A 25,065-nucleotide genomic window follows, 5' to 3' on the forward strand; every position below is an offset into this window, starting at 1 on the left:
AATTTTTTAAAACTCTTATACTAGGGATGCACCGATACCGATACCAGTACTCGGGTGTCGGTCCGATACTGTGCTCATGTACTCGTACTCTTAAAACTACCCCGATATAACCGCACCCGATACCACTTTAAGGGGTCTAAAAACGCATGGAAACCGCGGCCACACCACTTTCTCCTTCTTTTCACAAGCGCTTGCGCTCCCGTGGCGTCTGTCGTTGCTATGCAACCATGAACATAGGCGCACCTGGAAAAACCGAGCACGCCACACCGCATGCGCGTCGTTACCACGTCGCTTCTATTATGAGCGCGCTTGCCACGGCGTGGCTTTGGACGGCGATTTGCAGAGAGGGTGGGACGTACGCTTTTAGTGCTATAAGGCTAAAGTTAGCATTTTCCCAGATGTCCTACTGCACCTTTAAATACTCATATCGGTACTTGGTATCAGCAAGTACCCAAATGTAAGTACTTGTACTTGGCAGAGGTGTCAAAAGTATTCACATTCATTACTCAGGTAGAAGTATAGATACTAGGGTTTAAAAAGACTTCTGTTGAAGTTGAAGTATCAACTTAAGCTTTTTACTCAAGTAAAAGTGTAAAAGTACTGGTTTCAAAACGACTTAAAGTATAAAAGTAAAAGTAATGTAAGGAAAAAATGAAATTAAGGACAAAAGCTTAGGCCGTGCCACAGGGGCCTATAGTGCATTACCCCACCTCCTCAAAAAAAAAACATTTTTCTAAAGGCCATAATGACTATAATGTTATATGAAAATGTTAATGTTGAAAAATTTGGGATGCACTAGGCTACCTGTTTATAGCCTATATGCATATATGCCCATTGAAAAAGAATGCATTTTAGTACAATGCAAATACATTAAAGAACCATATATGTGTACTACTGAGCATTAACATGTTTCATGGAGTGGAAGATATGATGACTAGTTGCCTATAAGTATTGTGACACGCCAGCAGCCATGTCACCCTGTAGCCAAAGACCGGTTGCCCACTGAAGCTAAGCAGGGCTGAGCCTGGTTAGTACCTGGATGGGAGACCTCCTGAGAAAACCAGGTTGCTGCTGGAAGAGGTGTTAGTGAGGCCAGCAGGGGGTGCTCAACCTGTGGTCTGTGTGGGTCCTAACGCCCCAGTATAGTGATGGGGACACTATACTGTCAAAGAGCACCGTCCTTCGGATGAGACGTAAAAAACCGAGGTCCTGACTCTCTGTGGTCATTAAAAATCCCAGGATGTCTTTCGAAAGAGTAGGGGTGTAACCCCGGCATCCTTGCCAAATTTGCCCAGTGGCCTCTGTCCATCATGGCCTCCTAATCATCCCCATATACTGATTGGCTTCATCACTGTCTCCTCTCCACCAGTAAGCTGGTGTGTGGTGGGCGTTCTGGCGCAATATGGCTGCCGTCGCATCATCCAAGTGGATGCTGCACATTGGTGGTGGTTGAGGAGATTCCCCCCTTCTATGTAAAGCGCTTTGAGTGCAGAGAAAAGCGCTATATAAATGTAATGAATTATTATTATTATTATTATTGTAATGGTGCAAAAAGTCAAACTTCTGAGGCATGTTATCAATAACCTTTATTGGAATGTAAATGTACATCCAAGCTTAGCTGCAGGAATCTGTGAGGGCAACAGACAAGAAAATTGGTGTCACATTGGTGTCAAGAAAAATGGCAACAATGTCACATTTAACTAGAAGATGTAACAAACACTTTGGACTCAATCCTGTATGTACAACAACAGGGTAATCTACATCAGGAACTACATCAGTTAAGCACTGTACATGCAACAAAGAGTTACCAATTGGCTTTGTTCAGCCGCAAAAGCAGCTGGTTCTCAAAGTTCTTTGAGCCAATGCATGCTCTTCTTGGCCTGAAGATCAGCCCTGCAACACTAAACAGTCTTTCACAGGCTGCTGAGGCAGGGAGTGCCATATTAAGCTTAAGTGATAGCTGGCACACAGCTGGGAAGGACTTCAGTACCTCTACTGTGTCTCCTGGGCACCCCAGGTACCCATCAAACTGCTGGGTCATTTCTAGAGGGCCGGTCTTCTTCATGGAGGAAAGAAGTCCTCTTCTTTAAATGATTGGGAGCCCTCCTCACAGATGTGATTCTCGGCCTGACAGTCCAAGTGGCTTCTGATATAGTCAAGGGCTGTGGAATAAAAAACAATTTAGACCATATGACAGTATTGTAATTGTGTACTGGATAGTGTGTGTGTGTCATTAAATGTAATTTCAAACTCATTTCACTGTCTCCATAGAAATTACACGTATTAAGGGGTAGTTGAGAAGTGAGACACTTACCGAGTTTGAGGATATTTTCGTCACTTGTCCAGCAGGTCTTAAATTTGGGAACTAGAATGGCTGCGGCTATCAGCTCTGAATCTGCAAGCATCTCGCCGAAGCGTTTTTCAAGGCCTGAAAGAAGTGCAGAAATCAAAGGTGCACAGAACTTTGAGGCAACGTGAAGGTGCTGGAGCTTGGTCCTTAGTAGAGTTATGTTGGGGACCATCCATCTCATCTGCATACTGGTTTCTCCCTGAAGAACATCCAATGACTTTGCAACTGGGCTCATTGTTTTCGCATATTCTGCAAGAAATGCAAGTTTCACTGGAGTAAACCTGTACAAAGAAGAAAAGAAAAACACAACATGGAACATTTAGCCTACTTGATTTAGCACATTCAACTGGAGGAACTGATAGTTAAAAAGGAAAAATATTGTCATCTGAGACTTTAAGAAATGTAGTTGTGTTGCTACAAATCCCATCCATAGTAAATATGGGGACTGCATAATATTGGCATAGTGCATACATGTGTTCTACATTATTCAAAGTATAAACTTAAACTATGGTTAATCACTTCATTAACTGAAAGGCAGAAAAACAAGCACTTAGGTGTATCTAGTTCACTGCAGACAGCTGCGAGGGCTCCTTCGCCTTGTTCTCTTGTTATTCTCACTATTCTTTCTACGGCTGAGAAGAGTGAATTCCACCTTGTAGTAACAGGTCTTACGAGTTGGAGTTTGCAGTGGTCTTCAATTACTTCAGATGCGGTGGTTGATCTTGAACTTTTGTTCACAGGCGAGAGCATTTGGCAAATGTGGACCTTGACACGTGCTTGTACAATGGGTTGACCTCTGCTTTTGAAGCATCAACTGTGGACACTAAATTGAGGAGGTGGAAGGCGCAGCGATGGTTGGGTAGCTGGTATTCCAAGTAGTCATCTTCGTCCAACAGGGCTCCGGCATCAACAAATTCAACACCCTCAATGCTTTCCACTTCTTCATCGTAATCATCATTTTGGCCACCACCATTCTCTTCATCACCCTCTCCTACAGGTTCCGGATTGTTGTTCTCGTCAGTCTGCCCATAAACTCTGAAGGCTTTCAGGAAGTTTGATCCGTTGTCAGTTGTAGTACGAACGATCTTCTCTCTGAAATTGAATTCTGTTTGAATATCATTTAGGGCACCAGCCAGGGCAGAAAAGGTATGGGACCCTTTAAGTTGCTTGCATACCAGGGCAGCACAGGATCTCTGCATGGTCTGGGGACTGGGGGTTAAACCAGTGCGCAGTGACACCAATGAAACTGCGACGGTGTGCCATCCAGCAGTCTGTTGTTGTTGCTATGAACTCAATTTCACTAAGGGCAGCTTTCAGTTTTCTTTTCATTTCAACAGAGGCCTTTGTGACTTTGTTTACAACAGTATTGCGTGTCATGACATTTGTATTTGGCTGAAGATGTTGCACAAGATCAATGAAGCCCTGTTGCTGAACAATGTGTGGTGGGTGCAAGCCTTGGACAATGAATTTGAGGACTACTTTATCCACACTTGCCTGGGACACTCTTCGAGTCTCCCACAGCTTGGTTTGTTTGGAGGGTGGGGCCAAAGAACCTTCAGTGGATGACTTCCTTTTGAGGGCTGCTGAAGTAAGTTGCGTGTACCTCTCTAGACGAGTGGGGTGTTTCTTCTGTGGAGAAAATGAATCCACAAGCACAGATTGAGATTCATATTATTTCTCTCAAACCACAAGCTCAGACTATCTTGGACTTCCGCTGTATTAAATGCCATGCTTGAAGTTCATGAATGAAGGTCAGACTACAAGTTAGGGAGCAGTGTCATTGGTCTATGCAATTATGTTGAGCAGACCAGAATATTGCCACTTAAAGCTGTTTTAGGGCCACAAGCAGCTGCTGGCATGACTGAAAAGTAGCATTATTGATGAGATAGTCCGACTAAATTCATTTTAAACAGCATTTGGCTGATAGTTGGTTAGAGGTGGGGAAAAATGGATTCTTAGATGCATCGCGATGCGGACGTGGACGATTCTGAATCGATTAGTTTTCATGTCAATATGCTGTAAACAGATCTGTTGTACGTACGTTATACGTAGGTTTACTGTACTGCCCTCCACAGTCACTGTGTGTATCAGTGCAATGCTAGTCACAAAAAGTTAAATTTTGACTGTGCTCTCTGCAGATGTACTTTTTTTGTATAAGCTGTTTTTGATTGTGGTATACAGCAACAATTTCAAAGTCTTAGACTCTTTATTATTCATTTGTGTATAAGAGCAGCTTTGTATGTTACTAATTAGTCAGAATATGCGTAAGTCCACAAGCATTATTTTTGTATTAGAGCTGCTGGTACATCAATCTATATTTTTTTCTATAGTGTGATTTTGCGGCAGCAAAAGGTTTTTTTATTTTATTTTATTTTTTGTCTGAAGGATTACACTGCTCATTGCACATAACAGGAGGATGTTGGATAGAAGTCTATTATTTTATGTTAGAGATTCAGAATATGCTGAAGTTTGTAATGTATTCATTTACTACTAGTATGCTGCTAGTACAGGCACACATTTCTTTTCCTGTTGGTTCTTTGCAATGTTGGAGGGACATATGCTGGCAAATGAAACCTTACAGTTGACTTGCCAAATCACTTACATTTGTTTTAATAATAAAATATATTGGAAGTAAATTATTTATGGGTCATTATAAATACTTAGATTTAAAAGTACCAAGTAGTAACACACACACACACACACAAAAAAGATGCATTGATAATCGTTTTAGCATTGCATCGCAACCCTCTGAATCGTAATCGAATCGAATCATGAGGTGCCTAGAGATTCCCACCCCTATAGTTGGGCCTATTACCTCTTTACAAGGACCCATAGGGCCTGCCCCTCACAAGTGCACTCACTCTCATACACAAACAGGATCATGCCTATCCTTAGTATGCTTTATCAACCAGCTGTAGACTATAGCTTTGCACAGTTAACTTACAAATATTGCATAAAGTAATAACATAAGCTCAAATAACATTTGGCTAAAGTCGAATTTCAAATCTCACACAGAGCCCACCAAACGAACTTGCAACGTTGAATCATAGCCTATACTGCCGTCAAGCAAACCATGGCATGTATTGGCATGTACCTAGCCATAGCAAACATTGCAAATTTACCATTAGTATGTTACCACAATATTTTGTCAATAATCAACTGATAATAAAAAACTTTCAGCTTATCTCAATATGCTTTTTCAAATTAGACGGTGAGTTTTTGAAAGCCATTAGCTCGTGGTACTTGGGTGCGCAGAGCTTGCAGCGCATTCGAAAGGAGTTGTTTTTGCATCCAACCATTTCAAAAAATTCTTCCAGGTATGGCCAGGGATGTATAAGGGTTGGCTGGTCTTCTGGCTACCATCCTCCTCGCTGGTGCTTGGTTGGGACATTTCGCCCGAGTTCTCTTCTTGAGTCTCTGCCACGGACATCTTCGTACTTGGCTACATGCGTCTGCTATGTCCAGTGTTGGGGTGTGACGTGATTTGTGTCGTGCAGGTGCGATGGATCGCGTACAAACCAATAGGGTGTTGGAATGGTATACATGTTTATACTTCTCATCCAACCACAATCAAATTCACTCTATCCGAATGGCGCGATTTATCTGGATTTTTTTTTTTTTTTTTTTTTTACGAAGACAAGCCGGAATGAAAACAAGCCGATATGAAATAGGAGTAACAAGGCTATTTTTAAACTGTAAGGAGTAGAAAGTACAGATAATTGCGTGAAAATGTAAGGAGTAGAAGTAAAAAGCCGGCTGAAAAAGAATTACTCCAGTAAAGTATAGATACCCACAATTTCTACTTAAGTAAGGTAACAAAGTATTTGTACTTCGTTACTTGACACGCTTGGTACTTGGTCTGGAAAAAAAGTGGTATTGTGCATCCCTGTCTTATACAGTCCTTACAAATGACAGCAAGAGTCATAGAAAAAAGGGGGTCAATAGCCGCTTTCCGACCAAGTAGTTACAGGAACTTAGTTCTAGGAACTGTCCACTTCTAAACAGTTCTAAGAACTACTCTTCCCCAAACTCGGTTTTCGTTCGCACTGGCCAAGTGGCCATAGGAACTGGTAGGAGGGGTAAGGGAGTGACGCAAGCACGGTGACTTTTATTTTGACAGCGCGACGGACCTTTATTTTGGCGGCGCTGAGAACGCCAGAGCAAACAATGCTCGCATTCTCTGTGTTTATTAGTTAGCGATCTGTCTAACAGTACTGTTTAATATGTTATTAGATAGAACTGTTATAGAAAGTAGACAGTATATGAAAAAAAGGTTATTAGCCTATGCCGTGTGGTTCATGTCCAGTGTTGCTAGCTGGGCAGATAAACATAATCATGTTTGGCTTGGTCCCCTCAAAGTTGCGTTGGATTTTCTCTTCAGCATAAAGGTTTAGAGACCCATCTATCACTGTTTTCCATGTTTGTATAGTTAGTTTATGGAGTAAATATATTGGCTACAATCTGTGTGTTTACATTCTAGCTGTTTTAAAAATGGTGGTTGCTGGTGTTCCGCGTGCGTTCGGTCAATCAGCGTACACTAATGTCACGACTCACGAGTAGTTCCTATAGTGCTGGTTTAGACCCTACTCTGAAGTAGGACCTAAATTAGTTCCTCCAAATGGAGTTCCTAGAACTAAAATCGTTCCTAGTTCCTGCGGTGCGAACACGCCGACATCCGGGTACTTTAGCCAATAGTTCTAGGAACTGTGAAAAGGTTCCTCCGGTCGGAAAGCGGCTAATGTGTGTAAGCCCTGAGGCTTGTTTTAAACTCTGCACTCTGCCTTGTCTTAAAAGAGGAAGTTTTGATATTTCTTAATATCATCCATCTTAATTGATTTCACAATTAAATCCCCATGACACTCAAAATTTCTTAAAAACATCAGCACAGACTGCTTTGTCATCCTATCAGCATGATCTGTGTTTGTCTACATGCAATCATTGAGTTGCTGTGCAAAGAGCCCAGAAGGATGTCACTGCTATATTTAGTTTGTCCATTGTAAAGATCCTCTGTTGTAGCTGATTGCATTTTTTCTACTGTGACTTTTTGTAAAGCAATCATCTGCTGTATTCTGACTAAACACTTTTAGCACAATAAAGAATCAGCTACAGACTGTCTGCATAATAACGGGAACAGTCCTCACAAGTAGTCTAAAATCTGACTGTGAATGTGTTGAAATTTACTGTTGAAGGCAGCAAATTTTTACACTAGTGGTGTTTTGATGACTGTAGCGACAGTGCTTTAAAGGAGATGATTTAAGACATCTGTTCCCAACAGGGGGGTCGCGGCCCACAAGGGGGCCTCAGCGAGCTCTGTGGGGGGTCGCGTCGTATTTTGAATCGTTTTGAGCAATGAGCATTAAATAAAAGTCCTTCGCTTTTTTCTGTTCAAAATTTACAAAATTTATATAATGAGCGAGTTCATCATGAATCCATTTTCCAATCCGTGTTTTTGTCTTATCCTAAACCACTATGGTACACCTATAATAAGTTTTTACATTGGGACTATTTCACACTGGTTCGGATCGCTGCCGCTGCGGAGTAGCCCAGTACCTGCGTGACTCGTCATAGACGTACACAGAGAGAAGTAGTTCCGGCTACAATGTTCTTCCGAAAGACGCATTATTCTGTTAATAAACGCAAGTTTATTATCGCTCGCTATAGCGCCAAAAGCGTCAAAAATAAAGCCTCACATTGATAAAGCCTCACAAATAACATGCAAGTATTGAGGTCCCAGACAGCAGTCATTTAGTAATAGCCTATATACTTTTTTTTTTTACCTACACACCAGTGTGAATATTTTTGTTATTGCATTTCAAATAGGGCCAATTTATAGGCTACTCCTAGGCTTACGTTTTTAAATTACAAAGGGCCTTCTGATGTTTTTGTTATGGTATTTTCAATATTATAGGCTATTATTTATGCATAAACATTCTGGTTATAGTAAACATACCGTTTGCTTGAAAACAACATATTCTGTCATCCTTGCTGCAAGCTTACAAGAGCGATAATATCATTAAATGTGAAGGGGGGCCCTAAAATATTTTCTTGGGAAAAAGAGGGTCTCAGACATAAAAAGGTTGGGAACCACTGATTTAAGAGACTAAACCCATAGAGGGAAGTTCCCATAGAGGGAAGTTAAAATCCTCTCCATTTTCTCAATTATTTGAGAATTGTGTGAGAAACTCTTTAAATGCACCTCCACTAACAATTTAAAGCTCTCTAGTCAAGCGAACTAATCAACATCTTTTTGTTGTTGTACAGCATGATGTATTCAGCACCTGGCAGTTTCTCAATGCACACATACAAAACCAACTGATTTTGTCACCACCACAGTGATCCTTAAAAAGTTTCAAAATATCCTAAATTAAGTTTTATCAAATGTAATGTTATAAAAAGTTTTAAATTCCTTAAATGGAATGAACAAAAGTCTTAAAGGCATAGTTCACCCAAAAATGAAAATTAGCCCATGATTAGCCCATGAAAATTAGCCCATCGACTAAAATAACTAGCTTCCGGCAGACGGCCGTACGCATCGATTTACGGCGAAAGAGTAACACTTGACCTGACGCACAACGTAATGATGAACACGGAAGCGCAGAGGATAGAGCAAAACAAAACACCAGTCAAGAGTTAGATTTTTAAAGAGAAATGTCGGAGGAGTTTGAGTTTGTTGCCCAGCCCTAAGTGTCACTCTTTTGGCGCAAGTCAACTTGCGTAGACCGTCTGCCGGAAGCTAGTTATTTTAGTCGATAAAGTTTTAAGTATAGATCTTTTTCTTACACGAATACATTGCTTCACTTCAGAAGGCCTTTATTAACCCCCCCAGAGCCGTGTGGATTACTTTTATCATGGATGGATGCCCTTTGATGGACTTCAAAAATATAAAGCCATTCACTGCCATTATAAAGCTTGGAAGAGCCAGGACATTTTTTTAAATAACTCTATAAAAATATAAATATTTTTTAATAAGAAGTATGTCATATACACCTAGGATGACTTGAGGGTGAGTAAATCATGGGCTAATTTTCATTTTTGGGGGAACTATCCCTTTAATTGTCATTTTATCAAAAATCATGAAATGACCTAATGTCATTATTAAACTTCAAAAGGTTGTGATTGAATTAAATGTGAGGGCTGAACATATCGAATTCAATAAAATTATAAAAATTATGCCGTTGTACGTTCTACAGGCTGCTGGATTCATGATTTATGCCATGCGATTGCTTTTGATCTACTGTTGCAGACATTTTACATTAAGATCCTGGTTTTTAGGCTTGTTTATAATTAAAAGTTCCATGTTATGCCTACAATCTTTTTTTCTAGATATTATTGGCATTTCTGTTACACAAAAAGCTGAATCTTGAGATTTCCTGTCACAGGATGGAAAGGCTAAAAACATAATTTAACACATTCAATATATATTTATTTAGTATTAACACTCAATGTCTTGAGTATTTTAAAACTTGTTTTGCTGAAAAGCTGTATTACGTTATTGTTGAATGTGTGTCGCAGCCTGTTTAATTAACTAAAAGAATCTGAGATGCATGATTTATTTTGAGATTATATGGCCTTGTTCTGTATGGACGTGGTATTAATTTTAGTTGTGCAGGTCTTAAAAAGTCTTAAATTTGATTTTAAATACTGTAGATACCCTCCAACCAAAACACAGCTAAAGTTCTACACAAATGTTCAATGCCTTGTTATAATATTCCTGACCCATCGCCGTGAGTAATGCAGGCGCTGGTGGAGATAATGACTCATGTCTCTTGAGAGAAAATATCATTTGTAACCTCTCTTTACATCATCCACTGTGTTCATCACCCCATCCCTGCAGTCTCTCTAACAACCCCTCCAGTTTAAATGCTGTGAAAATGTTAGTTGTCCCTGCTGAAATACTCTATGCTTTCTCTGCATCTGGGGATTTGTTATGTTTATATTTTAATCACATTTAAAATTGGCTTACAGACAGTCTGAACTATTGCGTCTCTCTGAGGTGCCACTTTCTAAAAATATGTTTAACACAAGAGCACAGAGCACACAATCACACACAAATGTCAGGCAACAGACAAACCATTTGTATTTATTCGGTGTAGGGTTCATGATCCCCATTTAGAATATATGCACTAGTGCTAGTAACATTGAAAGGGTATTTATTTTGTTTTTGGTGTGTTTGTCATGGTTAACGTGGCTGTACACTAAAGGTTGGTCTTTTTTTTTTTGTTCAGTCATTGCTTGTCTCAACTTGCTTTTTGTTTTGTTGCTATAGAGGATGTACGCTGGAAAGGAATTAACGAATTAGCGTTTGTTTTCTAACAACTTGGGGGTACGCCGTTGTCAACCAGTAAATTACTTCCATCTTGTTTCAGAGCACTGCTGGATTCTGATTGGCCAGTTACAGCATTCAGGGATCAAACATTGACAGGTGTAAACGGGGTGAAAACAAAAAAGCTGCTGCTCTCCATGTTTTTCTGTCGTCTCCGGGCATGTTCATATGTAAAATGTGTGAGCATATTTTGTCCATTAGTTTGAAAGATCTGGGAAAAAAAAACATACATTTACCCGCCCATAGACCCTCTCCTCAAAGAAATCAGGACAGAAGTGGTTGAAAGTGGACAAAAGAGACGGATTAAAACAACAGGTGTAAAAGAGGATGTGTCTACCTCATCTACTTGTGATTCAATCGACCAAAATGCATCTTAATACCAGGTGTAAACAGGGCCTGGGAAACCAAAGTATCCTAGATGCACTACCATTTAAAAAATATATTTTTTTTCAAACAATTTTCAAATTAAAAGAACAGGACAAAGAGCAACGTATAGACGTGCATATTTACATAGTCATACTAGAGCTGCATGATTCTGGATAAATTGAGTAAGCAATTTACCAGTAAGCTAAGTTGTAACATTACCAGTAAATTACCGGTTTATGCGTTGTGTGAACGTGGAATGAAGATTACCGTTTTTTTGTACGTACAAGGTCAGAATGCGCCGGCTTAAGAAGTGATTTGGGCCAATCAGAAGCCATTGAAAGAGCAACGGCTCTGGGCCATTCATAAAATGATGACGCAGATGACACGTTTACTCAGCACTGCTTACAAATGTCTTCAAATTGGAGTGATACCGAAACTAAAGCGTTTCTCCTCGTCTGGGCGGATGAAGAGATTTGTCAACAACCGTTAGCTATACTGTCACTGTCAAGTCATAAACTTCCGGTTAATGACATCATCCCAGAGTTTACTGGTATTTTGGAACCGATGTGTGAAGGGTCTGACTCAAAAGGTGATTAGTCTATTTTGATCGCTACCTTAGACATCAATGTTTAAATATGAACTATAAACTTTTATCCCAGTACTTCTGTGATGATTTTAATTATTGTAACACAGAAATAACAATACTGTGTGGTTGAAAAGGTTTGTGAAGCTGTTTCATACCTATACTGTACATGACAACTGCTCTCTGGCTCAGCGGCAGCACAAACGCAGATTTGAGTGTTCGCTGTGATCGTACTGGCGAAAGGTTTAATAAATGTAGCCGAATCATAAAAAAAAAATAAAAAAAAAGAACTGTTAAAAATACAGCTAATCTCTGGCTTTATTGCTCCTGAATATTATTGTATTATAATGACTATTTAATATTACATCCAAACTTTGACTAGGCTAGGCATGTTGCGTATTAACTGTTCTAGGAACCTCAAAGCCTATTTAAATTTTTGTGTATTTTGTGCTACTCCATAATGATGTTCTAGTTGAGGTCAATTGAAGCGTAGGTAGGGCCCAAACCAGGGGCCCCCTAAATCCCGCCCTGTATGTTACATTCATTAGTATTTAGGTGCCGGTCATATTCTAACAGTTATGTTAAGGATCACAACATGTCCGACACAGAACATGGATTAAGAGTCAAGAACATGGATTAAGAGTCAAGAGAGGTTCAAGAGTCCTTTTTAGGGCTTAATACTACATTAGTTTTACATTTGGTCTAATAAAAAAAACGTAATCTTTTCATCTCTTTTCAACAATTTCCCCCATATGTTGAAATTGTATTAGTATATTGTCTTAATGAAAAGGTCAGAGCTTCCATATTGTACACATTATTTACAATTTATTGCCATTCACATACAAATGGTGGATAATCTTTGAGCCATTTCCTTGTTGTGGCCTTCTTACTGGTTGACAGTAATACGGTATATTAAAAAGGTCTAGCCTATGTCTATATTTGTAGAAGAAATGGCCAAGTACAAATTTTTAAAGTTACACTCTAGATTCAATCCCATTATTGCATTTGTCTCTCTGGTAAATTTTTTTAAACGTTTTTGAAAGAAGTTGCTTATGGCACCAAGGCATTTATTTGATCAAAAAATGTGGTAAAAATATAGTAATGTGAATATCCATACTATTTTAAATAACTTTCTATCTGATTATATTTTAAAATGTAATTTATACCCGTGATGGAAAAGCTGAATTATCAGCAGCCATTACTTCTTTAGTGCCACATAAAAAAGTTATTTTTTTATTATTATTATCAATGTTTAAAACAGCTTTTTTTTAAGGATTCTAAAAAAAAAAAGTGTTTATTTATTTTTGGGTAAAAAGTCTTAATTTTCACTTTTGATCAATTGAATGCATACTTGCTGAATAAAATATTAATTTATTTAAAGGAATCTTTCTGACCTCAAATTTCTAAAGGATAGCGTAGCTGTGCTTGAGTTCTCTCTCTCCACAGTCTTGACAATAATGCTAATAATTTCAATTTAAAATATAGCTGCGAGCAACAATTTTTGGGGTTCAAGCACTTTAAGCCAATGCGTAAAAAGTAGTGCTGTCAGCATTAACGCATATGATTAATTTAAAAATCCTTAACACGTTAAAATAATTTAACACAATTAATGCAAATAAATTACAAAAGAACATGAAGCTGTGCCATTAATGTAATTTACGTCACGCAGTTAAATTATCTTGGGAGTTTATCACACTTAGCGACCGTGAATCGAAATTTTTCTTTTTTTGTGATAATTATTGATAGTCAGACTCTAGACAATCTTTTTGACAGTTGGAGAGGCTCATCAGATTTCACTAGCTGCCATTCTATGTACTATTTCTAATCCATCGAGACTCATTTTCCATTCTATCTAATATTTATAATCTATCTATCTCATAACAACCACCCAGAACACAATGGTAACCACCTAGCAACCACCAAGAACAATTATTTCATAATTTGATCGTTTTTCATGTGACGGCAACAACATATTTTTAATTGTTATAAAAGGATTGAGAAAGACAAAATCAAGTAATAATGTAAATACTTCAAACTACTTTAAACTTCTCGTCCAAACTTTTCCAAGCCAACTTAAAGTTTGTCTCGACAAACTTTCGCATCTAGTTATTGATAGTCAGACTCTAGACAATCTTTCTGCACTGGTTTGGTTCCAATCGGGCGAAAAAAACCAAAAACCTTTTTGGACAAAATTCAAAATGGCTAAAATTAAAAAACTGAAATTGGACGGAAATTAATATACGTTTTGTTCTTCTTGAGCCAAGGATTACAATAATATAAGATCTACGACAAATGGTTTAGGAGTTATGAGCAGTTTCTTGTTTTTGATTGCTGTAGAGCCTCCTATTGGTCAAAATGGGTCATACCTTGTCGGTCTCTCCCCAAATTGAGATCTACCATCTGGCCAAGTTTCAAGTCTCTGGGTAGGGGTGTGCGATATGACGATTTTTGATCGTGGACGATTAAAATGTCTCCACGATCTGCTTTTGAAGAAATATCGTAGAATCGTGCATTATATCTGTTCTGGCGCCTGTCTCAATATACTGAACAACGCGACGTATATTCACATAAAATGTTAACGCAGCGGAACGGGACACTGCAGTTCACAAAAGTTCATACTTTGCATGTGCTTTAAAGCCTTGTCGGTTAAACATTTAATTCGCGTGCTGATGCGCTGTTCTAACGTGTGCGTTTCTCAGCGCGTACATGTGAAGCTCAAGCCGCTATAAAAATAACTTTTTTAATCTCGGTGGATACTTTATGCAAATGAGAGCGTCAAAACGCGGGGCAGCAGCAAATGGAAACTCGGCGGCGAGAATTTGTGTATGGGCGTTGCTATGGTTTCATATGTAAAGTACATTTTTCCCGGCGCAAAAAGCAGCGAAAACGTCACAGGCGTCGCGTCGGAACAAAAATTTATCGGACGCCAAAGTCCATTCATTTCCTATGGAACTACGTCAGGCAGCAAAAACGCCCCCGCAAAGCATGATGCGTCGCGTCGATTTGGTCATCAGCGGCGCTGCAAAAAAGTATCTCGGTGGATACTTTATGCAAATGAGAGCGTCAAAACGCGGGGCAGCAGCCGATGGAAACTCGGCGGCGAGAATTTGTGTATGGGTGTTGCTATGGTTTCATATTTAAAGTACATTTTTCCCGGCGCGAAAAGCAGCGAAAACGTCACAGGCGTCGCGTCGGAAACAAAAATTGATCGGACGCTGGTGGACAAGCGGCTAAAAGCCTGTCTACCAGCGCCTGGATACTGGACTAAGTTATCTTTCGAGTCTTATTGTGCTTATACTGTTAAATACACACAAGGTTTACATAAACAAAGTCGGTTATGTCTAAAGTGAAAGCAAACTTGAGAAAATTGAGTAAATCTGCTTGTCAAATGCGTGTAGCGTCGCGCGCAGCTCTTAAAGAGACAGTAGCAATAGTAAACACGCTGCCGCTTGTCCTTAACCTTAAAGGGATAATTCACCCAAAAATAAAAATTATCTCATAATTTACGCACTCTAATGTTGTTCCAAACCTGTATTAATTTCCTTCTAATATTTTCTAATATTAATATTTTGAAGAATGTGGCTATCCAAACAGTAGCTGGTCCCCATTGACTTAGGACCATAGGAGAAAAATATACTATGGTTGTCACTGGGGTACATCAACTGTTTGGTTACCCACATTCTTCCAAATAACTTTTATTTTCAACAGAAGAAAGAAACTTATTCGAGTTTAAAACAACTTGAGAGAGTAAATTATGACAATTTGAATTTTTAGGAGAACTATTCCTTTAATGTTAATAAAACAACAAAATGCAAAGAGAAAATCACTCACTGCTATTGACTGATAACTTTAATAGTACCTTTAATAAGTATCAATGTATAATTTATACAGTGAAGTCTGTTTTGTTTTATTTTCATATTTGTTCATTTAATTACTTTCTTCAATGCTACTGTTAAATACACCTACTGTAGCTGAAAACAAAGCACTGTTTATTTAATTTGTATATTAAGTTGTGTATGTGTAATGTGTATCTTTGATCTTAATATTTAATAACAAAGAAAATAATGACAAATATTTTTATCTTCGCCCCTGTCTGCCATTTTAATTTTAATTTTATTTTTGTTACCTAAGGCTTTGTTTTTAAAATATGGACATTAGTTTGGCTGTAATGCTCAGTCACAAAATAGTAAAACCAACATAAAAAAGAATCGTGATAAAATCGTGAATCGTGATTTTCCTGAAAAAAATCGTGATATGATATTTTTGCCATATCGCCCACCCCTATCTCTGGGCCTTACGGTTTGGTCTGCACGATCAGTTTTACGCTGGAAGAATAACAATAAAAATCCTTACAATTACATTAGGGTTTCATCACTTCGTGCTTGAACACCTAACAATATTTTATGTCAATTTATTTTATACTGATTTTGACGGAAAGCTGAGATTTTGCTCATTGTCTCTGGACATTCAGGATCAAGAATCTCTTTTTTTCTCACATACCGGTAGAATATTCAGTATTCAAAACGCATCAATATTTCATGTCCATGTATTTATTTAAGTAGCCATATAGTAAGCAGGTCAGTTGGTTGTTTTCACAAAATAAACTCCTTCATGGTGATAATAACAAGTGCTAATCACCCTGTTAGTGTTTAGATTATGTATTAATCTTCACCGCATAGGAAAAGAGATTTCACAGTTATTTATATTCAAGGGCAACTTAATTGATCTTGAAGGTTTTCTTTTTTTCTCCGCTTTACTGAGCGAGGGCTCCACGCAAGTTATCAAAAGGTTACTGGTATGAGTCCCAGTTGGGACACCCAGGGGACGTGGAGTCAGTACCAGAGGGCTGCTGAGATTGAGCCTTGAGCGCTACACTTAACCCTGATTAATTCTGAGGTGCTGAACATGGCAGCGCTGTCATTACACTTTGTAGATAACTAATAAAAGCAAATGTATTAGTGCCTTTCATTGAATAACAAGCATGATATTCAGATTATAAATCCTTCTTTTAGTTCTTTTGAGAAAGGAAAAAAGAAATTCTCTTCAATTGCTAAATGATGAGTGCATTTCAATAATTAAATAAATCGAACTGATTTTGTGCGCTCAATGGTTTTGATTGATTAAAGGGGTGGTATAATGCCCTTTTCACAAGATGTAAAATAAGTCTCTGATGTATGTGTATGTGAAGTTTTAGCTCAAAATACCCCACATATATTTTATATAGCATGTTAAAATTGTCACCAACAGTGACCAAAAACGCACAGTTTTTGTGTTTATCCCTTTAAATGCAAATGAGCTGTTGCAACAGCTTGTGTCCTGAAAATTTCAAAAACTTTTAGGGCCCTATCTTGCACCCAGCGCAATTGACTTTGTACACCGACGCATGTATCATTCCTATTTTGCACCTGCGCACAGCGGACTTTTCCCTCCACAGACGCACGTCGGTAAACTAGGAAATACACTTGCGGTGCAGCGAAAAGAGGAGGCGTGTTCCGGCGCAAACGTTCCCTGATGCTATTTTGCAGGTTTAGAAAACAATTCCGCCACTGACCAGGAAAAACCTAGTCTAAAGTCAGTGGCGCGTTGCGCATGTTATTCATTATGCTATTTTAAGGGCGCATGCTTGGCCATAATCAATGTAGCGTGTGCACAATGCACATACACTTTGATTCTCTCATCTACACAGAAGCAGCAGTTTTCATTTTTGCAAATCATACATTATTACAATAGATAGATATATAGATAGATAGATAGTTTATTATAAAAGCATAAAATCTAGCTTACATATTTACCCAAATTATCATACGCCTGTTTAACCGAAGTTAATTTGGGTGGGTTTCTCCATCCCCAACGTCACTTCTCTGTCTTTTACGGCCTTGACGAGAACGTCGGTCTCCTCGGCTGTGAACCGCTCCTGGCGTGCGCCTGGCAAATCCGCCGTTATAATAGCAATCCGCCATAGAACAAGCGCGCCTGCTCTTAAAGGGAATGTGAGATGTCGCTCTGATTGGTTTATTTCACGTTAAGCCCAAACCACACCTATGAATAATGAAGCTACCTCAGACCAACCCCTTTTAGATTTGCGTCAGGCGCAAGAGTCATTATCCCGCCGGTATAATAGCAACAGCGCCCGAGTCCCGCCCACAAAGTTACTTGCGTTTCACGCTTGATACTTGCGTTTCAGATCGTTAAAATAGGGCCCTTAGCCTTTTATGTTCAAAGATGGAGAGACTCAAGAAGAAGTGACAACATGTAGACAACATTTGTGATTGGTTAGTTGATGAATTTATGTAGCTTATGTGTATTTATCTTCTAGTCATTGATTAGCATATTCTGTCTTGATAATCTATAAATCAGGTTCCCGGGGGCGGGTTTATGTAAATTTTAGGATTTGATTCAGTAAAATAAACCAGCTTAAAAGAGTCATTACTTTAGGAAAGGACTGCTGTGCTCTGTTTTGGATTCACTGGATTAATTTGCTGTATGTTTCCTGCTTTATATTCAGTATCAGTTTTCAATTCAGAAACATTGTCAGCGCATTATATTACAGTGTTAAGTCTGCATTGCAGGAGAATGCACGTTCCAAAACCTTTTGTGCATCAGTCGATTACAGTACTTAAAAAAAAAATGTTTTTTTAATATATATAAGTTCTTATTTTCAGTTTCCAACCCTCATGTTCTTTTGTATGGAAAAGGTTTATTATATCCCAATGCCCCAGTGTTGTGACTTTTGAGGCTTTTATATTTATTTAAGCCTTTATATTTATTTACATTCACCACCTGACCTGTTTTATTGCCCTGTTGCTCTGCAGTGTCGTCCATCTGCTCCTGTCAAGTCAGTATGCACAGCGAGAACACAAGGCATTAAGACTGCAGATCTACCTTTTTTCCAGATTGAATTTGACCCAAAGCCTTGGAGTGGCTTTTGAGCATTTGTTAATCTAGCTCTGAAATTGAAGTGGTCTGGGCAGCACATTCAGTTTGATGGATTACATATCAAAGTGGCTCTGCTAACTGTCTTAGAAGAAAATCTATGGACTCTATGGAAGAGAGACTAGCTAGCGTGATGTACAACCATCTGCTGCACTTTGAGTTGTTCAGTTTCACAAATCACATGTAGGATCTGCAAAGTCGAAAGTTTAACAAGACAACAACTGCATCTAGCAGATAAGATGTTGTCAATGTCATCAACAAATTTACTGACAGAGACATCTGTTAGAGAAGAGTTTTATTTCGCCAATGATAATGAAGACAATACAAAAAACCATGTTGAGATAATTTAGTTTTATTTAAAAATACATACTATATATATATATATATATATATATATCATTTTAACAGAACTGCTTTTGAAATTACGATTGGAATTATTATACAGATGCAAATTTAGTCATTCTGTTGGATAATATTTGTTCCTTAGTGTAAAATGGAAATGCATGGTAATTTTATTTTATAAATATAAGCAAAAAAACGATATGGTGTAACATAGTTTTAGAAATAGACAAATCTCTCTGCATTAATAATATAAAATGCATTAATAATATAGAAATGACAGTAGTCCATATTTGTTCGGGATTTGAACCCATGTCATCTAAAATGATCGAAATCTAAGTTCTACCACTCGGCCACTAATTTACTTACGGAGAAATGCCCAAAAGTTTGTTTGTCCAGCAGTTAGTGTTCACTTACAGAAGCGAGAAACACTTCATTTGTCTCATTCCTCAATAGAATAGTAAAAATAATCAACTAATTTATTTTTGTTTGTTATTTTTTGTTTTGTTATATATATATATATATATATATATATATATATATATATATATATATATATATATATATATATATATATATATATATATATATATATATCCCTCTGATGGTCTTCCTTTAGCAGTCACAGTGGGGGCCTTCCCGGTCATAAATGACCGGACACCTAAAAATGAAACTTCCTCCATCCCAGTAAAAACCAATGCAATTTATTTTTGTTCTATAATATTTATTCTTTTTAATTTAGAATTTTGAGACAATTTGATTGAACTTATTAATATTTATGCAATATTTATAGTCCATTTTTTGCCATTGGAAATAATGTTGTTTTTTTTTTGTTGTTTTTTTATTCTATGCAGTATTTTCGGGTAAAATAGAGACTAGGCTTTCAGAAAAAAAAAAAAAAAAAAAAATTAATCAATTTATTAAACATAAAATTAAATAAAACATGTTATTGCATGGGTTTACCACTAGATGCCTGTATAGCTCTAAATGGAGATGTTTGTGAATTCTAGTTGTTTTTGGACCAAATTACTTACTCTTAAGATGTGGATTGAATGTATTTTTTTAGAAATTCTCAAATAATACTTTTTGCCAAGGTTTATAACATTTTATTAATTATTATTTTAATAATTTTAATAATTATTATATTAATTATATATACATATATTAATTATAATTATTAATTATGTTATGTTTTTCACTCTTGATGTTTTAGAGCTTCACCCCTTCATAGCTGAGCACTTTTTTTCTGCATCGTGGCTGATTTGTAGAGAATTTTTGTGTTTTTGTCAATTTCCCATTCATTTCCTATGGGGGTCATTTTTGACCGAAGACCAAAATCGTGACAAATTTTTTTACGACCACTTAGCATGCTCGGATCATGAACTCAATTTTTTTGTGTGTTCACATACCTAATGCCAGAAAAGTCACCAAGTTTCGTAACATTCTGATGAAGCTGTGATTTTTAAAAATTCAAAACAGATTTTTGTAATCTGAATTTATTGGTGTGTATGTGTATAAACGTGTGTTTGTATGTGTGTGTGTATGGGTGGGTGTGAATTTTTTGCACTCTTGATGTTGTAGAGTGTCACCCCTTTACTACGGTGTACTTTTTTTTAGAATCGTGTCCGATTTGTAGATTGTACAGACAAAAATTCAGAGAATTTTTGTGTTTTTGTAAATTTCCCATTCATTTCCTATGGGTCGGTCATTTTTGACCGAAGACCACGAGTGTGACTATTTTTTTTTACGACCACTTAGCATGCTCGGATCATGACCTCAATTTTTTTTTGTATTCACATACCTAATCCCAGAAAAGTCACCAAGTATCATAACCTTCCGATGAAGCTGTGATTTTTAGAAATTCAAAACAGAAAATTATTCGGTCAGAAATGACCGAGGACCATCAGAGGGATATATATATATATATAATGTTTTTATTTTTTTCACTTTCATTTTATTTTGTCAACTAAAAATAGGTTTTTATTAAATGTTGATATTCAAATTATATGTGTGTGTATGTATATATATATATATATATAGCTAACAGTCAAAGCTGACTCTTGGTCATTCTATAGCCATCTCTTGCCCTACGCCCATGAATTTTCTTGGCAATGATTTTTCTTTGGTGGGTTGCCAGGCCATTGCACGGCTTGGGAATCACACACATGCATTTACACCTAAGGTCAATTTAGAGTCTTCAATTCACCTACACTGCATGTTTTTGGATTGTGGGGGAAACCGGAATACCTGAAGGAAACCCACACAGACACAGGGAGAACATGCAAACTTTAAACAGAAAAGACTCAGCAGGGACTCGAGCCGGGGACGGTGCTACCCACTAAGCCGCACTACATATATATATAGACTGAAATGAATGAATATGACATTGTCAAATATTGACTACATTTAAAGGATTTTTTTTTTTTTTTGCAAAAATGAAAAGCTATGATTAAAAAGGGGGAAAAGAACTGTAAAATTATGAACTTCACAATGTAACCTGAAAAGTATGGCCTTGCTAACATGTTCATCCTTTTTCTAGGTAAGGCCAACATTACAGCAAAAGAGGCCGTGTCTAGGTGGACGGGTAAGTCATTTGCATGCCTCACACCTCCTGTCAAGTCATGTGATGCGTCCACAGGTTCTGAAATGGAGGCCACAGACAATCCTGAGAATCCAGTTTTGTCAGATCGGTCTAAGATCAGTGCAGCCTTAGATCTGCACATATTATTTATTATTCTAGCACATATAGTTGTCTCAGACTGTTCTTTGTCTAATGAAAGAAAATATCACGTGCAGTGTTTTGAAATACGACCGACCATCTTGTCTGCTTGTGAAGGTGATCACAGTTGGCCCGTTCTCAAATATTGGTTTGATGCAGAAGTGTTGTTGATTTTGATAGCGTGGCCCAAAGTCCCGGTCTTATTTGTGGCTTGCGTGTTTTTATAACTCCTGACTGCTGTGCAGTACAAACCCTTGGTTATTCCCAGGCATTATTTTTGTGGAATGCAGCAGACACAGACATGCACACCACTTAACTTCAAGATGGAAATTCCTTTATGCACTCTGCAAACGTAACTACAAAAGTGGTCTCAGATGAGCAGTGTACGAAAACCTTTGGTGCAGAAAACAGCAGACATGCGAAATGGGAAGGGTTTAATGTTCTGTTTACATTTAATAGATCATATTTCAGCCAAGAGTCAAGCACAATGTACACTGTACACTAGGGAATCGCAAACACATGTAGGTTTTACTATATTACTGAGTGATCTCATAGATGGAATGGTTTGTATGCGGAAATGATTTACTGTTAGCTTATCCCTAAAACAAACCTGATAATATCAGTAGATTTAATGCAATAGATGATTTAACTGAATTATGAGCATTTCAGATGTAAAATCTCTGTATTAAAAGACAAAATCAGTGCTTGTTCTCTTCAAATGTATAATTACACTTAACTGTCTTGCTGTTTGCACAGAGGACCCTTTTCACATTTCCAGGGTTATCAGAACCGGATGTCGTTATAATTGTGTAAACTTCTATAGTGGTAAATGCGAGACGACAAATATAGCAAACATAATTTTTGTGTTCCCATTTGCTCCAATAGCAAAAGGAAAAACTCTGTGATAGCGTTGCCATGACTTTCGAATAGATGGAAAAAAATATTGAGAGATTGATTACAGCAAGAGAAAGATGTCACTCCCTCAGCCATTGTATTAGAAATTATTCTAATACATTAATGCATTGTGAGCATTAATATTTTTATTGTTAAAACAAAGCATAGCAATTTAAATGTATATAATTTTTTTTTTTTATTAAAATATGAAAAACTGTTATAGATTTGGAAATGCGTCATCACAGTCTGTGAAAAGGGCTGGGTTTGTTGCACAATGACTAAGATGAATAGTATTCATAATTCATCTGAATAGTTTTTTTTGTGTCATATGTGTGTGTCATGTTTCACATTCATTCTTTTCCAGATAATGTTTTTGCAATCAAATCCTGGGCAAAGAAGAAGTTTGGCTTCGAGAACACCCACTTGGACAAAGCTTTTGGAATACCAGAGGACTTTGACTATATTAATTGACCAAAAATTCCCAGCCTCTTGGATCTAGTGATTGTTTGATTTGTTCAACACTGTACAATCAAGCTTTATTCGCTTCCATCAGTTTGTTTTTCATTTTGTTCTCAGTTCTGTATGTTCGAGACAAAGCTGTGAGCTATATACATTGCGAAGAGTGCGGTGTAAATTCTCAGGAGTGCCCCACCCTTGAAATTTGAACCTTGTCTAGTCTAAGGCAAACTTCAAGATTGATTTGTCAGCATAAATGGATAAACGATGGTAAAAATGCTCCCGGTGTGTAAGCGGAGAAGGTGTTGTGTCAACCCTTGGCTGCTCAGAGATGCACCCGATAACCATACTGACTGTTTGGACTCGTGTTGATAGAGAAACTGAGCTTCACTGGTGCTAGGATAATGAATTGAGGTGCACAAAAAATTGTAATAGCAAAAGCATGCATGTTTCTGTATAAAGTATTCTTGTTCATTTCTATTCAGACGATTTTTTGTTTGCATTTTGGTTTTATTAGTGGCCACTTTTTCAAAGGGCACATTATTGTATGCTGTAAATATGAAAAATGGTCAATGGCTAATAAATGCACGTTTAAGCACATTTTGTAATGTCCTATCAATTTGTAACATATCATAACTACATTTAAATGCATGAAAACACCACACACACATATATTGATACCTGTACCATTAGGTTCTAAGTTTGTTGAAAATAATTCATGCTTGTTCATTTCAACAGTAATGTTGTGATGAAGTACAGTTTTCAAATATGAGTGTTTCCTGAATAGTTGTAATAATTTAAAATAACGTCTATTAATCAATACATTATGTTAATAGAACAATTTTACACAAAAACAAGGTCCATAAAAAGCTTTAGTACATTAGTTAAATCGGTGGGGGAAAAAACTTGATTGATTGCATATTTCTGTGCTTTTCTTGTTGGGAATGCTTCAAAAATACATGTACATAGTTGGATTTTTTTAATGTGTATTATTTAAAAAAAAAAAATGTATGACAAAAATATTGGATGTTTTAAGGGTTTATATTTTTAATCAAGTACATTTAAACAGGAAACCAAGGCACAAGTCTTGAGTAATTGGTATTTTGACGTTACAATTTTGACTTTTTAAGACATAAATGTGACTTTAGAATTTTCATCATATGACTGTCATAATTTCGACTTTTTAAGTCATAATTATAATTTACAAAAGCATGTTTTTTTTTTAGTTTTTTTTTTTTTATATGTGATGGAAATTGGCTTCCTTAATTGGTGTAATATTTAACAATGATGTAATATTTTTGTCCATTTTTTTCCAATGACCAAAAATATTAGATATCTCAAGGGTTAATTGACCTTCCATTTATTTGTGAATGTTATAGAAATATAGCAATGTGACCTAAACAGTATAAGTGTAAGTTACCATTTCTCCACATCTGCACTGCTATCGATGCGAGTGCTATTCTTTTCCGCGAACCGGTTCTTTCGGACAGTTCGTTTCAAAGAACCGGTTCAAACGGTTCAAAAAACGTTTTACGTCCTCACGTAATGACGTCAATTCTATCATTCAGATAAATTCATTTGTAATCATAACGTCGTCATAATCATCTTGGATAAGTTTCTTACATTTACGCTTTGCAAATGAACCCTGTACAGGCGATGTGCAAACGCAGATGTTGTACATGTCTAAACAATAGCCTATAAAGTGAATAAACTGATCTTCTTCAATTTTATTTTATTTGTTATTAAATAAACTTACATTTCGCCGAATTCGGCCCCTCATTTAAGTCCCCGGTTCACCTGTGCTCATGTATCAGCAGCACAGCATGGCATGCAGTCGGCCGAAAGAGAGTTCGGTTTAGAGACGCACGCATGCTCAGTATCTCCAGCTCATCGGTTCTCTCTGTATCGGACGTGTCCGAAAGAAACAGTTGTCGGTTCTGTACTGGTGATCAGGGAACTGCTGTAGCAGTATACGTGCGCTGAGCTGAGAACTGCTGAAACGGAACCTGAATATAGCCTATGATTAACACATTATAAACATTTACTTTGCACCCTTTAAAACCTTGGCAAGAGTTTACGTCAAATATCAACTTACTTAGAAA

General features: G+C 37.4%; 1 protein-coding gene and 1 long non-coding RNA gene across 3 annotated transcripts in view; one reads left to right on the top strand and one right to left on the bottom strand.

The window, feature by feature from the left end:
* Positions 1-23,563, top strand: part of mnd1 (meiotic nuclear divisions 1 homolog) — a 33,864-nt gene extending 10,301 nt beyond the window's left edge. The window contains exons 7-8 of the mRNA XM_082164381.1: positions 21,434-21,478; positions 22,872-23,563. Coding sequence (XP_082020507.1) covers positions 21,434-21,478; positions 22,872-22,978 — 152 coding nt within the window. The 3' untranslated portion in view covers positions 22,979-23,563. The remainder of the gene's footprint in view (positions 1-21,433; positions 21,479-22,871) is intronic.
* LOC309494918 lies at positions 958-24,892 on the bottom strand. Of its 2 annotated transcripts, none has more exons than XR_014204477.1 (3): positions 24,720-24,892; positions 2,315-2,631; positions 958-2,162 (listed from the first exon to the last, which is right to left on the bottom strand). It is a non-coding gene; the product is annotated as an uncharacterized lncRNA (long non-coding RNA). The 2 variants fall into 2 exon arrangements; XR_014204478.1 differs by having other exon boundaries at positions 2,315-3,979.
* Positions 24,893-25,065: the final 173 nt, after the last annotated feature.

The sequence above is a fragment of the Leuciscus leuciscus genome (genome assembly GCF_965113295.1).
Source record: "Leuciscus leuciscus genome assembly, chromosome: 3".
NCBI lineage: Eukaryota > Metazoa > Chordata > Actinopteri > Cypriniformes > Leuciscidae > Leuciscus > Leuciscus leuciscus.